The sequence below is a fragment of the Saccoglossus kowalevskii genome, chromosome 5 (genome assembly GCF_978046115.1).
Source record: "Saccoglossus kowalevskii chromosome 5, keSacKowa6.1, whole genome shotgun sequence".
Taxonomy (NCBI): domain Eukaryota; kingdom Metazoa; phylum Hemichordata; class Enteropneusta; family Harrimaniidae; genus Saccoglossus; species Saccoglossus kowalevskii.
The window spans coordinates 30996360-31013960 of NC_140645.1; the positions used below are offsets into that span (position 1 = coordinate 30996360).

Below are 17601 nucleotides of genomic sequence, written 5' to 3' on the forward strand. Positions count from 1 at the left end.
CCACAAATACTAGAGGGCGCTCTGACCAAAAAATTGCCACTATCTAAATAAAAAGAACTGAATGTCCACAGTTATGTCTGTAGGTGTACCTTACCTGCATGCAAAATGAAAGTCCAAGATTGGTCGGTTATGTACGTACTTATCCAAAGTGAATTCAGACTCATTTTAACACGTAGCCAGGGTAGTGAAATTAAATGGTACCCACCGAAAAATACACAGGGTCATAACCCTGACCAACATATTGAAACAAAGTCCAAGATTGGTCGGTTATGTACGTACTTATCCAAAGTGAATTCAGACCCATTTTAACACGTAGCCAGAGTAGTGAAATTAAATGGTACCCACCTTGCTAGGCTTGAACTTCCATCCAATCAGAGCATTCCAAATGAACATGATTCTCCACAAATACTAGAGGGCGCTCTGACCAAAAAATTGCCACTATCTAAATAAAAAGAACTGATATATATATATATATATATATATATATATATATATATATATATATATATATATATATATGTAGATATGATATATATATATGTATATGATACCTGTTATCCTATTCTTATTTTTCTTATCAGACCCTAAATGAAGATAGAGCTGGACATACATATGAGATACCGATGTCAGTGGCATCTAAGGTACTAACGTTATATATTAGTTCATGTGGTAAATTTCAATCTAATAGTTATCAATAAAGACATATACAATGTATTTCATTATATATATATATATATTTATATTTGAATCACACAGCCAAGTGTTGAAGTTGACCATACGTATACGACACTTTCACCAGAGACAATGGAACCTGCTTCAGAGTATGAGTTACCAAGTCTGAAGGGTGTAAATACGGTATGTTTTGAAACTAATATACATTCCGGAAGTGAAATTGTATTATATCAATATATGAGAAGACTTTTATATGAAGATTAATAACAAGTTTGTTTTATTCATATTATTGAGTTTAAACATATATTGTTGATCGCAAAATAATAAGAATTATTTTACATAATAGTATATTTGAATTCCGCACACTTCCTTATAAAATGTTTTTATTTTTTTTATTTTTTATCTTTGTCTATATTCGACATAATCAGTCTTCAATTCAATTCAATTTATTTGTTTAAAGTCAGTTTGAAATACCTAGCCAAAGTCTAATATCACTGATTACTAAAAATTACATCAAACAAAAGCAAAAATTACACACATCAAACACAGAGAAAAACAACAGTAAGATTTCACAAATAATCAATTAAATATCTTAAAATGATGGTGACCACAATGACACCATTTGCACTCCTTCATTCGATTAGGAAGCTAGTTCCACATTTTAGCACCATAATAAGACAATGACTCCAGTCCATATCGTTTAGTCCTTGGTCGTTTTAACTGTAATTGATGAGAATTTTTTTAAATTGTACATCACATTTTTCTCCTTGTATAAATCCCACATAAAAGATGGGGAGAATTTGTTCACACTTTTATAAACTTCAACAAGTATGTCAAAATTCCTGGACATCTCTAGTGTTTGTAGTCCAGCACGTTCCACTAAAGTTTGATAGCTGGACTGAAAATCGTTGTACACAAATTTCAGAGCTCTGTATTGAATACGCTCCATCTTAGCAATGTTTGCTTTACCACAAAAATTCCAAACTAAAGAACAATAAGTAAAATATGATAAAATAAAACATCTAAACATACATAGTCTTGAGGCTTGATCTAAATAATCTGACACGATGATGAATATTTAAATTCTGATTAATATTAATCCCGAGCAGTTTAACACTGGTTTCAGTTTCAATAGCAACACCCACAATACTAAAAGTGGTATTGTCAGATTTGTCATTTAATATAATTGCTTGAAATTTATTTATATTAGCTTCCATCATGTTATCTTTGAACCATTTGACAGCCATTTCTGACTTTTGAGTTAACTTGTTTATCTGCTATTTCTTTTTACACCAGTAGCTGATATAGTATTGTCATCAGCAAAATTATAAAGTGACATATTTGTAGATGTTGCAAAAAGGTCATTTACAAAAGTATTAAAAAGTACTTGCCCTAAAACAGACCCCTGTGGCACCCTTACATAAACTGAGCCAGTCACTAACATGCCCAGATAGTTTGACTCACTGAAATGCCATAGGCTCTCAGCTAGGCAATTATCAGCTGATGGGGGAGACAGTCAAATGCTTTACTTAGGTCCATTAGAATGCCCCCTACTTGTTGCTTGTTTTCAAAGCAAGCCTCCAGTTCTCCACAAGTCGTAAAAGGACATGTTGACAGCTATATCCCTTTCTATAGGCTGCAATTTTAGAATCCCATACATGATCCAGGAAAACTGACATCTCTTTGTGAATAATATTTTCCATGACCTTAGATATAAATGGCAAAATACTGACTGGTCTGTAATTTTTTATAACAAGTCTGTTGTCTTTTTTAAAAAGTGTTATATATTTATATTATTTAATTACAATCTGTTTTCTCGCAGAATATTCACAACTAGCAACATTAACAAAGAACTTGATGTTTCCAGAATGGAAAGGTTATAATAAAATTACTAGAATATTGCACAGAGGATTACATTTCTTAACATCACTACGAGAAAGCAACCGATAAATGGCGGGACAATAATATTAAGTTATATTATGCATGTCATGGCAATTAAAATGCCTATAAAAAAGACAGTGTTTTTTTTACATTGTACAGTAGTTTCATCTTGACTAATAGTGCACCATGTATATCAATGTTCTAACTGCACGTTGAATTATTATCTTCTATCTGTGTTTTTATTATAATTATGTACATACACATCTTGCGCATATTGTATAATTGAATCACGTACAACGTACAATGTAATGAGTTATATTATTTTGTATATTAGTGAAAGAGAATCATTTAGAAACCTATAACAGCTGTGAATACCAAATGTAAAAGGGTTGAATTTAAATTAAACCTTAATCACAAGACGAGTATTGACTTTTCTATCACTAAACTGGAGTGACACCTTACAATAATTACACTTTGGCCACCTAGAGCACGCGTTGTGGAATTCAATTTATATATCAAATATATTATAGATATAAATCCTCGTTGCAAATTTTCATGAATAAATGACCTAGGCTAATTAGTGGCATGAGAACTTAAAAACGCCCATATGCACCTTACATGTATACCGCAAACACAATAGCTGGCTTACTGTTTACCATAGGTTTATATAGTTTGCTAATTCCCAGTCGGTTCAGAACTTAACCGTGGACTAAGTGATTGATTACCCACTTGAAATGCAAAGACGATGGGCTGTTTGAGTCATTTTTTGGGAATTAGAATCCACGACCTTTGATTCCGGCCAGCTCTAGTGTTGAACTATTTCAAGATTTATGGTCAAAATAATGATTTAAAAAATTCCATGGTAATAACTACAATACTAAGTGTTATAAATAGTATGCAGTGTGAAAAAGCAACTTCAGGATACCACTATTTCCTGGGCTGATATAGACGATCACGATAGTATTAAATAATGACATTTGTGGAGAAATAACATATACAGAACTAATGTCTAAAGATTCACATTTTTGCATTTCTCCTCCGACAAAGACTATAAAAAATGTGTAACAATTGCGATACTGGATCTGACAACAGCTGATAACAAATATTTTTCCAATTTTAATTTTGTCATCTTTTTTATCATCCAAACATGCATGACATCGGTTTTGGTCAATAATTTATGCATTCACCATGGAATTACTTTACACAATGAAGCAGTACAATAAGGTACCATACTGTAACATTTCTCTTGTTTCACTACAAAAAGGACTGCATATCACAGTACTGCATTTTTTACATGTGAGTACAATTATGCAGTGACAGTTACGTCAAGTCGTAGACCGGCACATGACGTATGTCACATTCTATAGATTCACGGAAAACTTGTAATATGTGTGTACACGTCTGCTGTTACATCAATAGATCGTTTTTTGTTTTTGTATTTAGTTTTACTTATGCTCGGAGATGCAATGGCGATAACACGCGATTTTGAAGGACGCAGCTCGCATGGATTACACATTTCTGATGATGTTGTATGCCAAGAAATAGAAAAAACATTTGGTAATTACTGGAAAAGTTAAAAATAACTGTGATGTTGAACATCACTCATGGCGATATCTTCTACACATAACAATTCAAGGTGAGGTGAGGTCACGTGACACTCTTTTTATTATTGAATTGACTTGAGGAATAATATCAGTACAATATTATTAATAACATATTCTATTTCTTGGTCACTTGATAACATAAGGCTACCAACATATCTAACCGCGAGGATGTCATTTTGGATGAGAATGGTAAGTTATGGGTAATCTGTTGGAATTGATCTCATTTAGTGAAAATTGCCATCTAATTCTAGAGTTATGCACGAATCATACTGCGTAGTAATATTCCGGTATGAATATGAGATTATTACGAGGATACCTAAAAGTATGTACAAACAGCCGCAGTACTGTCTGAGTACACTCTATCTGATACTTTGAGGTATCTCCGTAAAAGCCATATTATTATACATATTTTCCTTCCAAGGATACATCATGAGAATGACGAAACCCAAAACGTTTAGAACAGATTGGCGTTATGGCGTTCACAGATGTATAATAATAATTTGTTTTCGAAACAAGAAGATTATTTTGTTATTCGTATGGATTTTAAATTACCGCTTGATAACTTCATGCATGTGACGTTACTAATTTACCGCTATACAAAGGTTTAACAAAAGCTGCATACATATTTCAATGAATGAATGAAAAAAGCCATTATTGAGATGCAAGTTTATTTGTTGCTTTACATTATACATACGGGCATGTGGTTGACGTGAAAAATACTCAATGTTGGTATGGCAATCCGAAACAAAACAAGCCAATAATATATTGGTTAAATTACCCAGGGACTAATAACTTCTGATACAATATAACTTTCGTCCAATCTGTCACAAACATTTATTGCTTTCACATTGTGAAGTTATCGCGTTTCGGTCATCCATTCATTTCCGTCTATCGTATTCGCATCAAATATTGAGATGATCTCAAATAGAAGGGCATTTTTTGATGATATACGATATACTTTTGAAGATTCAAACGAATCATAACTAAGTGAAATATCGGTAATTACCAACAAATTAATTTAGATTTACAATTATTTATTTCAAGCATTGAACAGCAACGATTGAATAAACAAGTAGCCCCTGATATATGAATTAATATCTTATTTGTATGTCACAATGTTTGCCGACAAAAATATCTTAATGAGCTTCAAGTTCACTTATATAGATTATACATATTTATGTCATGAGAAACGTACACTCAAAAGATCAGCTGACCAGATTCACTTTCTTAATCTTCGTATATTTGCGACACAGTGTTCATATTCCTGTGTTTGTGTTACAATACGTTTATTTATTTTATTCCAGATTATCATGACTCGGATTACATTTACATAAATCTAATTTAATCACTGTTTTTTTTAGTAATGCTATGGATGCTGATGGACGGTTTGATTTTTTTGGAATATGCGAGAAAGCTATGAGACATGGTATATCTTTCTATTTTCCAAACAAATATTCTATTAATCATCGGTTGATGACAGAAATGATAATCAACAAATAAGCGTTTAATAAGTTGGACAAAGCACCTGGTCAAATCAGTGGTGTATGTCATATTTTCTGGTTTTAATATTCATCAAACTTCATGGTTTAATTAAAACAGTAGTGAAACCTATGCATAATTATGTACGCAAGTTAAACGTGAAATGCCGGCATGTTAGATTTATAGACGTTTAGTGGTACGGTCGTGAAAAAACAACAAGCCAGGAATTTAAAACAACCATAAATACCATCAGATTAAGAAGGTTGCCATGCATTGAGGTAAAAAAGCACACATAAATTACAACGTGGTGGCAGTAATGACGATTTTGTTCACACAGTGTCTGAATTGTAGAAATCTAATCTGCATATCAAAGGTATCGAGAACATCAACCTAAGTTGCCAGTCTTTACTTCAAACACGATTGACCTTTGTGTTGACCTGTATTGTGTACCGCATTCCATGGTATTCAATGGATTTTTGAGCGGTTGATGTAGCGTTTCTATTCAAAAGAATGACACACAGACACAATTTTAACCATGTAATGTTTACACTCATTTATATTTGTCGTAATTTTGTGTGAAATTTCGTTATTTACCATGCACAACGATAGGAATAGCCATAAATACATAATATACGGTTCTGGTCGTTTATTTAATTATTTTTGTAAATCTACACATATTTGTTTGTTCTCATGCTAATTGTAAACCACCAGTAAAAAACAGATTTTAGGAAAATTACATTTGTTTAAATGAAGCAGTGTTTCACACTCTCGAGTGCATACATGAAATTATGTATGCAAGGTAAACATGAAATGCTGAAGTCATAAATTGAGGTCAAAGTGCAATGAAGCATTTACTCAAGAACACTGTGGCGGCAGTATTGCCAATTTTGCTCACTGAGTGTCTGAATTGTGGAAATCTAATCTGCATATCAAAGATATTGAGGACATTCACCTAAGTTGCCAGTCTTTACTTCACACACAATTGACCCCTGTGTTGACCTGTACTGAGTAGCGCATTCCATGGTATTCAATGGTTGTTGAGCTCTCTAAGTTAGAAGGTGTAGATTGGCGTTTCTAATCAAAAAATTACACACAGACACGCTCATTTATATATGACATGGATATGTGTAAAACGTCGTTGTTCACCATATGCAATGATAGCATAGTGTATAAATAAGAATGTATCTGTAACTCATAGCCATAGATAAATGATTATGTAAGACATTACTTTCGTTAATTAGTTTAGTAAATTCTCCACACGTGACTCTTTTAAGCACATTTTAAACAAGCAACCTTGTATTAATATGCAGAGTGTAATTTCTACAGTTGCATTTATATTGCTGTACCATATTTTGTAAACCCGCATTGTCTTAGCTACATAACTTTAACATATTTAGTAAACCGGTATTGTAAATCAGACTTTACACCTTAGTTAGCAATGAGCAGTTTTAGTCAAGGTGCAACGTCTGGAATTGACGAGGTGATAGAGTTCCACAATTATTGAGAGAAAAACAAATGACTGCCCACAAGGCTCAAGGAAAGGTTTCGAACCCACAGCATCATGGTAAAACATTCAATGGACGCTCGCTTAGCAGAGGACACAACCTGCATGGTTTGGTTAGCTGGTTTTAATATTACACAGGAGAAGTGTGGCCAGAAACACCATGGCTTGTCTTTCACTAATGCAATAAATCACATAAATTGCAACATAGTCAACGATCGGCCACTCCCACTGTCAGTCAGTTTGCCAGTAAAAAATAAGTATAAACATCTGAGATCTCGTAAATGTAGGCTGCTGAGACGATTTTGCATTAGCAAAAGTCACTTGAGAGACTTGATTGACGTAAACAAAATTTATACCTTTTTGATAAAACATTTTTTTAAATAAAAGAAATCACCTGTATATTTGTTACCAAAACTATCTGTAAAGATGTCAAATCGTTTGTGACAGTACAACGTGTTGAGGAAACACAGAATATTTTGTCTGCCAAGTTGGTGTACGTCGATTGAGTATGGACGGCGACTCGTAAAGCCAGTGACAAGGTCAAGGGTTATGAACCCGGAAATACAAATTCACCGATACTTTCAGCGATCAATGATGTTTATATCTCGTGTAGCCTTCCTGGTTGTTGTTTCAAGTAAGTTGCCGTATTCTTTACATAATTTTGATCTTAGTGATTGCGATTTGTGTGCTTTCGATATACTCCTTTTTACATCCAGCATAAGCGTAGCCAATACAATTAAACAAGTAGGAACACCAATTGTGTAGCTTAAGAATTGTCTCGATACGTACACATAATTGTGTATATGTATTCTCATAATTACTGTTCAACAACCCTTCCTATAATAACTTACCCAATTGTTCTACGCTACCATTAATCATCACTGGCCAGATCCACTGGATTTGCAATATAGAATTTTCTCTAAGATGCGTGATTTTGGAAACCGAATACGAGTTTCGAGCAAACTGACGTGTCGCGGGACTACCACGCACACCACAACACTTACAACCCCAAACTAATCCGAGTTTATAACTATATATTTTAAACTACGGATTTTAATGTAGAATACAACATTAAATATGGATGCAAATTGTAATATTTAAGATTGTATTAAATATCTGTTATATTGCATTAAAATACCAATGAGAATCAAATATCAAAATGTTACATATCAAATTACTTGGTTGCATGTGTAGAATGTTGTTGAATTTTCAAACTACCATTAATCTAGTATTTTAAAAATATTTTTAAATATTTGATTGATTTGTGATATTTGATTGATGTTTTGATTCTTGTTACCAATTGCCTGAGTGTTTATTTTGTGTTCATTTATTTTGGTGATAGTGACACTGGTAACTGTTCTGATCATTGTGGCTAATCTTGAATTTTCAACCTATAATATTACAGCATACTACCTCTACATATTACCTTGAATATCTTATACGAAAGTATTGTATTAGTTGCGCCGCCACAGTTAAAATAAAGAAATGTCCAGCCAAAAATAATACACTTTTTAGTATAGGAAGTGAACAAAATATAATTCGTATATCTTTACTGTAATATGAATAACCACACAAGGGGCAGAGTATATGACTCGCATCTGAACTGTTCACTATATAAACACAACCGCTATCGCCCATGTGTATATACCGTGAAACTGTTCCAAATCTCTATGTATACTCGTCTCTGGAGGACGGGGTTTATTCCTTAATTATATCATGATGTCACTTCAATACACAGTGACGTGTGGTTTTTTTATCATGACATAATTTAAAGTATCAATGATATGATTTATTGATACTAAAGTATTACATTACTACTGAGTAGCATTTTTATTATACTACCGTTCTATAATTTCAATCCACAATGTTTTTTAATATGTTTTGCTATAATTTTAATTTGCCATAACTTAAAACTACAACGGCATGTAATAAAATGGTAATAATGAAACCAATTCATTTTAGCATTAGCAGCAGCACAATCTCCTAATATCCTGATTGGTCCTGAGGATACATGGGCGTCTGTCGGAGAGACAGTGGTGATGAAATGTACAGTATCAAGTAGACAACCTAAGTGGTATAGAGTGGTACCTGGTGGCAGTGACATGCAGTTATCAGATGGAACATCAGTATTGAATCCGTACCAGATAGTAGGAGACCAATCTAGTGGAGAATACTTCCTACAAATACCAAATGTTCAAGTCAGTGATTCACATACATATCAGTGTCAACTCTTTAATGCAGATCCACCATATATACAGGCATCATTGACAGTTATAGGTAAGATTTTATTTAGAGGGAAAAGGAGAAATTTGACCTGCACATGCGCATTTGTCAGTCAGCTGGTAGTTTTATAATACGGAGAAAATATTAACACTTAGTAATAGTGTTCGAAAAAATAATTTTCCGAAACGTATAGACTTTTGGATTGGGATATAATTATGTGCCTATGATGTTGGTCAGAATGTCCAAAATTATAAAATTATAACCATGATTTAAAACATATTGTTGCGAAATTACCCCCGCCCCCTCCCCCACACACACACAACAAAAAGCAATGGTGCCCGGCATGCCTTTGTTGTCGCCTTCCTAAGATAAGAGTGATGATTTCTCATTTGCCTGTTTTCGTTCGTTGTGGGTACGTCTGAGCCCGACAAAATATAAATAATGCAACAACCATAAAATCACGTCACTGTTTTGGATAATACCTGAATATTGTATATTGTATTTACATAATGTATGTTTGATATAAATAGTTGTTGGCAACATCCGGTTAAAACAATACAATAACGAAACTATCACAATTACTGAAATAACACTAGGAACAGTATTAGTGCTACACAAATATCAATAATATTGAGCACTGCTGAACACTATCTTCACGAATCTTATCTTATGCAACTTATCATCACGGTAATCGCGAAACTGACCTTTATAGCTTTGTAATTTCACGTCTTATAGCATGGAAAATAAAATCGGTAAGCCGCAGAATTCTCATTACCTCGAATACAGCGCGCCGGCTTAATTCGTCACTAAGCACGTGACTTTCGAATTTCCGGGGTTTTGCGTAGTAAAGTACAAACCACACTACGCGCGGTGTACTGAACACAATGGTAAAGAAAATGCTATGAACCGCCTGTTCAGCCATCTTAGATGTTGCGTCCGTGTATTGTGTTTTTTCACCGAATAAAATTGTACAAATGTAGTTTTCGACGTCTTTTCGATGTTTGAACTTATGTTGTTCTTTTTCGCATGTCACTGGAACACATCAACCCGTCAAATTGTACGGTACATTGGTTGACCAATATATTAAACCTCAAAACATAACAGTAATGTTTGAAATACAATTCGTACAGCCCATGTCTATATAATTGCTACTTTTTCCCGGGAATTTTTTTTTAGTGATGCAATGCGCGAAACACAGAAAAAAAACACGTTTAAAATACGCGCTTGTTTTGTATTCGTTTTGTGCCATTGTTATTATTGCGTGTATTATCGAATGTCACAGATTATTACTGCAGCTGAGCCAAACAGTGATATATTAAAGTTTTACATGATAAAATTGAGTAGCAACAAACGAATCGAACATCACAATGTACTTAGTTGAGATACTACAGAACACTACATATGAATCGTAACATATACTAATTAGAGAAAGTATATAAAGGGCAATAAAGCGTTGAACTGCTTGGCAAAAATATATCTCCACAACTTGTACAGAAAGCGGAATTACTAAAAATAATTTGCAACCAAACAATCTGCTGATCATTATGAACACAGAGGGCGATATACCGTCATGGAGTATGATACATTTTACGGTACATAATTAATGATATTTATAGTAATTTTAATAATTTGGGTTGGTCGATGACTACATCGCCGGTATGCTCTGCTGTTGGAATTGCCTAGTTTCATAACATATCGATGACAGTTTACGAGATTCTCAAAATCAGGATATTGACCTGATAAATATCGTAGAGCTAAAAATGAAGTCACACGAGACACTGCTGCGTTACGAAACGCGACCAGAACAGTTGAAACTGTTAATTAACTGTTAAATATATGTTTGTTTGTTTTTATTTTGAAACATAACAAATAATCACATTTAAATATAACTTTGTATTCGAATACATTTCTTATTCAAATCAGGCAGTGGTAGTTAAACATATCCTATAGACTGACTTGAGATTCCTGACTCACTATTGTCTAACTAAAACAAACTTATGAACTAACATAACGACTCATTTAACCAAGTCAATATGGTTTTATACACTCACCTAATGATACCAAAATCAATAAGATTCACTATACGTGAGCGACATACATTGGACATGCGACTTACGGGTTATTCAACGCTTTACATCGACGCTTGAATCAGTGGAGAAGAGTGGTACGAGAAGTAATTTATGTCTATAAGCGACGCTCTGCATACGCGAATAGTTTAATCAAAGCGTGCACATTAGCGCACCACAGTTACATACATTCTGATCTTACTCTATCTATCATATAATATAACTTGCATTGTTTATAACTTAAATGTGTTATACGAATTTAATATTCTATGATTTTATAATAAACATAATTTTATTGACATCACACTTACTTTTGAAATAGTCAACGTAAATATTAAACTAGTATTTACTTTCAAATTCTTCTTTTATCGTGTGTGTATATGGGATGGAAAACCATTGGACATGTTGTTTCTTGCTATATTACATAACGGGTTGTCAAATTAGATAGGATAGCAGAATATGATTGGGACAGCAAGTTCACACAATATAACAAAATGTTTGATGTCACGATTATGATCTCTGCTATATATGATTATTACTATTATGAAATGTTGTGACTAACATGCTAACATTCCCTGCTGTTTTGTATATAAGTTAACAGATAATAAATACAAACCATGAGCTGTTTTAGGTGCCCCGTGGAATGTAGCATGCAGTTCATTTGCCATCGGGGAAATAACATGGCAATGAGTATTTAGCATAAATAATAAAATATTGAGATGATTTGGCTCTAAGAAATTTTGCAATAGGACTTATAAATTTATATACATAACACGCGTCACGATATTGTTTAATAAATGTAATATCTTTTTGTGAGCCTTCTATCGCTACCAAATATAATACAGTTGCTATACTGTATGAGTGTGTCGAAAGAGTATTTTATTCAAATATAAATATTAACCTAAGTATAATATACTTAATTAAAATATAAAGTGTTTTACTGCAAGCTTGTTGAAATATACTAAACATGCTGCTGAGTTTTTCAAGCGCCCTCCCACCAACGTGTAAGTTCATTGGTTGCATTTTAAGACCTGGACTTTGAGAACGAAATATACAAAGCAAATAACGACGTGTGTCACCCCTGAAAATGTACTACAATAATATCTCAAAAATACTAGATATTGTAATATAATTGGCGTGAATGCAATGAAACAGAACTGTACCCGTATTATATGATTTGTATAAACTATTGGCAATTTCTCACTCATTGCAAAAGGAAAAAAAACGTAGCAAAAATTGAAATAAATCTGCAACACAATATAAACATATATTTAATGCATATTTCACAGTACGTTTGGGTATTCAGTAGCGTATATAAATAAAAATTCTCTGGAATAAATAGCATTCCATTGTTTACTGTTTATAGCCTCTCGTAAATAAATTACTATTTCAGATACGGTACCAAGTTGCTCTGTGACTGGAAGTGTTGGAGGCAATAAAGTTATACATGGTGATACTGTATCATTACAATGTTCTGCAAATCAAGGTGTACCCCCAGCTGTGTTGGTATGGTTACGAGATGGGGTTGTACAATATACAGGAACAACAAGTCAAACTACAATACAGTGGAATACTGCAATAGAAAGAGAAGATGACGGGAAGTTATATAAATGCAGTTTACAACACAGTACACTAACCAATGATATATCCTGTCAGTCTGTAATACAATTTGATGTTGAATGTAAGTAATTATTGTTGTAAATGAATTCAGCAATATGTTTATATCATTTGACAAGCGTTTCTTTTTCATCTAAATGATACAATGTTTCTTTTCAATTATTTCTAGATGACCCTGTTATCAGTGTCAGTATTCAAAGTGGTAATAATCAAGGGCAGATAAAGGAAAATGATGACTTTGTTGCTACATGTGTTGTTGATGAGAGTCATCCAGATGTTGACAGTTACTCGTGGAGTGGTCCCGGTGGGTTTACTGCAAATGAGAATATGATATCATTATCGGATATAAAGCGATCAAGTCATGGTAGTTATACATGTACAGCTAGGAATACATTTTATGATGACAGTCGAGGTATAGGAACAACACAGCTAAATGTTGATGTACAATGTAAGTACAGTTGTGTGGAAATGTTGTCATGGTAGTTATACATATAAGGCTAGGAACACATTTTTTGATGGCAGTATAGGAACAACACAGTTATATGTTGATGTACAATGTTGTTGTAAATATTATGTAAAATGCATTACTACTACTGCTATTACCTTGATTTATTTATGTGTCATTTGATTACAATCAATAAATTGTGCTTTTCCATGCTTTAAAAATATGCAAAAGTGTATACTTTTAAATTTGTTACTAAAGTTCAACATCAATCTTTTTCCTGTGGAAATGTGGACATTTCCCACATTATGGGCATTACCAAAGAATTTATTTTCTTTTTTATAACTGATTTGAAATATTTTTAATATCAATTGTTTCATGTTTTCATAATATGTTTACGTACACTGTAGACAGTATGTTAAAATAAGATCTAGTTTTCTGTTTTCAGATGCACCAGTTGTTATTCTACAAAATACTAATAATGGTAAAGTAATAGAACACAGTACATATAATGCAGAGTGCAGTGCTTTATCAAATCCATCTAGTAATTCCATTGAATGGACAACTCCCACTGGAAGTATACACAATAGTGGTACATTACGTAGGAGTGATATCAGAAGAACACAGTCTGGTGTTTATACATGTACAGCAATGAATACATTTTGGGACAACACATTGGGTAGTGGATCAAACACAGTTACAGTTGATGTACAGTGTAAGTTCAAAGTACCATTCTCACATTTTATGGCACACGTTTTCAATTGATAGTAATCTATTATTATTTAATTAATTCAGCTATTTCCATTGGCAGATCCTCCGGCAGTCACTGTACCATATATGATTACAAAGAAAGAGGGTGATACTGTTAACATACAATGTATATCAAATGATGGCAACCCTGCCGCTGATGATTATCAATGGAGTGGACCCTATGGAGTTGTTGATAATAGTCATTTTAGTATTGATGACGTCACAAAGAATGATGCTGGAGAATATATCTGCACTGTAAAGAATACATACTGGAATTTACAGAGAGGGACGGGAACTGCAACAACTCAACTAATAATACAATGTAATTTAATACTTGATATGTTTAAAAAGCGAATTTTTACATTTAAGTTGGGTGTGAAATCGTTCATATCTTAGAAGCAACTCAAAAATTATACTCAAAACTTGAAATTGCTTACCAATAGAAAAAAATCAAACCTAAATTATACATCTTAGAAGACATTTTACACACACATGCATTTGTTCCACGCTCTGATTCAAGATAACTGAAGGCTTCTAAAATGTGCATTTCTTTCATACTGGACAATATCTCTGCAATGTCGAATATTGTTCAAACTTGGTACATTAGATATATATATTGCGTATTAGGATACATTGATGCACATCTCTCTTCTATAGAATGCCAACACTTGTGGCAATATCTGTGATATGTTGTAAATGATCACGCACAAACTTCACACATATACATCTTACATCATTGGATACAGAAGTAGGTGATTTCGATTTGTGATTGTTTTTTTAAATGGCAGAATGAGTACTATTTTAGTGCTTAGAATTCAGCAGAAAAAAGTATTTCTTTCAAACATGAAGATTATATATATACTATATGATGCATGTCACTTTGTTTTGTAATAAGGTTCAAAAAACTAGTGTCAAGCTATGATGTATTAATGTGATTGGACATTGTATGTCCGTCCATCTGTTGGCCCTCAACAAATCTAATTCCTGAAAACTATTAAATCAACTGCTTTGATACTTGCTATGTAGGTAGATAGACCTCTTGGAGACAACAAATGCAAGTGCCATGGCATCAACCATATACTTGTAAACGACCGTCATAATGATTTGGCAAGTGCATTGGGAAAACTAACACCATGGCAAATGCTAATATTTATACTTTACATTATCAATTTTAGGGATCTATATTGACACGTGGTCGCTTGTTTGAATGAATGTTGTTCTGCACCCATATCTATAACACACTTGGTTCTTGTCTTCAGCATTTACGAGACAAATCAATAACAATACATTACACATACGATGAAACTACCATTTTGTTCTTAGTTTATTATGAAATGTTTTCTAATCTTGTAAGAGGAGTCTAAATGCGAGTGTAATTATTTTCCAGATAAATCCACAGTAACCATAGAGATTACACTTGGTGACAACACTATAGATGAAGGTTATGATTTGGAGTTAATTTGTACAGATTTTGGTGTTCCTTCTCCATTTAAATATACCTGGAATCGTACTGATAATCAAGGCAATATAATAACACTATCAGAAGTGACTGATACTTTACAGGTCTATAATATTGAACCTTCAGATGCTGGTACTTATATATGTACAACTACTGTTAAATACTATGATGATACAGAATCCATTTCATCAGATACTACTAGCATAATTGTGTATTGTGAGTATAATCACGAACATTTTTTTCATGTCACATTTGCGGTTATGATGTAACATACAGTCATTATCTTTTGCTAAAAAAACCAAGATGTGAACTACATAATAATGATGAAAAGTTGAATATTTAGAAAACGAAAAATTGATACAGTGGCAAAGCTATTTATAGATCATTATGTTGTTTACATTGTCCTTTTCTTTAAAATCTTTAAAATAGAATATGCGTCAATTGTTATGTAACATGTTCTGAAAAACAAAACAATTCTTCAAACTATGAATTGTATAATTTCTGTATTATATTGGTGTTTTCTGGTACTTGTACATCTAACAGATTCTCCACGAATCAACAAAGAAATCAGTAAATCAGGCGCCAGTAAAGGTGATACTGCAACTATTGTGTGTGAAGTTGATGCTTTGCCAATTGCTGACATAACATGGTATAATAATAATGAATATGAAATCGACAATAGCACTGATAGAATACTTATCATAGAATTCGTAGATCACAATATTAAACGTAGTACATTATGGATATTTAATGTATTACCAGAGTCTGACTATGGTGTGTATAACTGTACAAGTGTTAATAGATTAGAATCTGATAGCCATCTTATTACACTCAATGGAACAAGTAAGTATCATAATTTATGGGCTTATTTTTCAAAAATGCTATCAGCGTGATTGTCCTTATTTCCTATTAACTCCTAACGCCCTTCAAATTCATGTTATATCAACCCTATGGCTGGCACAATCTAGTTACGAGTGGTATAATTATTTGCAACAGACCCCTGTTACGTTACTCTGCTGTATGCCACGATAGTTTTTTTCTTTATTATGATACTACAAAGTATGTGCGAAATATTTAGTATGGAATGATAGCTGATGTGGTCCCATGCGGCATATTCAGTGTCTGAACACCATACATATGTAATGAAACTATAAAATGTATTGAAAGATAAATTGATCTATTAAATTTGTTTATTTTATCTTCATGTACATCTTTTTGCTTGACAGACATACCAAGGACACAAGTAAATATTGATCTAATTGATCGCTCCTATGATAGCTTAACAATTAATCTGATACCGATGTTCGTCCATGGCGTTTCGGGCAAAGAACCTAATGTATATTATATAGAATACCGCTCACAATTGAATGCATCGTTTCTACATTGGCCATCAAATGGACGGGGGACAACAAACACAACTTTTGTAGTTCATGACTTAGAACCGTCTACCACCTTTGAATTCCGAGTAAAGTTGAAATCTGACAATGAATTCAAAGTTATGTCTAGGATATATGTCTTCAACACTTACTGTAAGTCGGTGTATTTTTGACGTATTTAAACACATTCCTTTATCAATATCATGGTAGTATATGTTATATGTTGTGTCGCTCGCTCATTCCATTTGAAACTACGTATAATTGTGACGATATGCAACATTTCATAAAGGTATAATGCTATATGTTCTTGATCTTATTGCTTGTGTACTTCACGGCCACTCGCCACTCATCAACTTTTCAAAGTGTACGCAATTACGTAATCTCCTAATATATTTAAGATGTTTCTGTGTCACACAGAGACAATACAAAACCGCTCGGCTTGGTCTTTCGAAATACGGATAGTTAAAGAACAAATTCTGTTTTTTTTTAATTACTTGAAATGAATTCGAATTGTGCCATGTGATCATT

The 17601-nt window shown here is 33.1% G+C and overlaps 1 protein-coding gene and 1 long non-coding RNA gene across 2 annotated transcripts; both read left to right on the plus strand.

Moving 5' to 3' along the window:
* Nucleotides 1-589: 589 nt before the first annotated feature.
* Nucleotides 590-2972, plus strand: LOC146746041 (uncharacterized). Its single transcript, XR_014929439.1, has 3 exons — nt 590-641; nt 757-855; nt 2495-2972. It is a non-coding gene; the product is annotated as an uncharacterized LOC146746041 (long non-coding RNA).
* A 4762-nt stretch (nt 2973-7734) lies between these two features.
* On the plus strand, nt 7735-17246 carry LOC102807349 (B-cell receptor CD22-like). The gene is made up of 9 exons (XM_085498914.1): nt 7735-7774; nt 9103-9417; nt 12823-13110; nt 13216-13494; nt 13937-14203; nt 14300-14560; nt 15626-15913; nt 16241-16540; nt 16924-17246. The coding sequence occupies exons 1-9, from the start codon at nt 7735-7737 to the stop codon at nt 17244-17246; spliced, it is 2361 nt and encodes a 786-aa protein (XP_085355040.1).
* Nucleotides 17247-17601: the final 355 nt, after the last annotated feature.